Source organism: Haliaeetus leucocephalus, unplaced genomic scaffold (genome assembly GCF_000737465.1).
Source record: "Haliaeetus leucocephalus isolate CR32 unplaced genomic scaffold, Haliaeetus_leucocephalus-4.0 Scaffold880, whole genome shotgun sequence".
Classification (NCBI taxonomy): Eukaryota; Metazoa; Chordata; class Aves; order Accipitriformes; family Accipitridae; genus Haliaeetus; species Haliaeetus leucocephalus.
In genome coordinates, this window is record NW_010973316.1 from 1,140,619 (window position 1) to 1,141,448 (window position 830).

The window sequence follows — 830 nt, forward strand, 5'->3', positions numbered from 1 at the left end:
ATGTCTATTATACACGTGTCTTGCTCTGGTGACTCCTGCCAGCAAACAGGGAGTTCACAGAGCCATGCTTCCCCAGAGACCATTTGCCTGGCACTTGAGGGACCATCTCCCGCTAGGTCAGAAACAGGCTACACGATTACTGGGTTGTATTTTTCACCACGCCAGTGACACGCTACAGCAGCTGCATACAGATCTTCTGATACTAAAGATGGATCCTCCTCGCCCCGTAGCAGCCGCCACGGCTCCGCTACCTGCTTCATTAAAAACGTAGAGGCTTAGTTTTCCCTTCGGCAACGCCGCCCGTCCCTCGCAGGTACCACGACACCCCGGTTTCGCAGGCTAGCAGCCACTACGCAGCACCGGGTTCAGCTGACGCGGCCCTCTGCAGCCCGGCGGGGAGCAGCTGAGGAGGACGCCGACCCCCCGCCCCGGCAGGAGAGGGACGCGGCGGGGCCGAGGGGACCCCGACGGCGCAGCCCCGGGGAGGAGAGAGGAGAGATCTCCACAGGGAAAGCGGGAAACAGGGGTACCCGCCCGGCGGCGGGGAGGGGGGGATGGGGGAATCGGTACCTGAGGCCGCCGCGGCGGCGGGGACGCCCCCCGGCAGCGCCGCCCGCTGCTGCTGCGGGCGGGTGGCGGCGGCTGCGGCGTCGACGGGAAGCGGCCGCCCCATCAGCAGCAACAGCAGCAGCTGCAGCATCGCGGCCGCCAGCCCCAGGAACAGGGAGGAGAGGCGCCCGCAGGTCCCCGGCATGGCGAGCAGCCCGAGAGCAGCGGAGGCATATTGCGGGCGAGGACGCGGGCGGGAGGCCGGGACCAGCGGCTCCGGC

At 67.7% G+C, this 830-nt stretch overlaps 1 protein-coding gene across 1 annotated transcript in view; it reads right to left on the reverse strand.

Annotated features, from left to right (window-relative positions):
- Positions 1 to 700, reverse strand: part of FAM171B (family with sequence similarity 171, member B) — a 32,822-nt gene extending 32,122 nt beyond the window's left edge. Inside the window, exon 1 of the mRNA XM_010583225.1 lies at positions 571 to 700. Coding sequence (XP_010581527.1) covers positions 571 to 700 — 130 coding nt within the window. The remainder of the gene's footprint in view (positions 1 to 570) is intronic.
- Between the last annotated feature and the right edge of the window lie 130 nt (positions 701 to 830).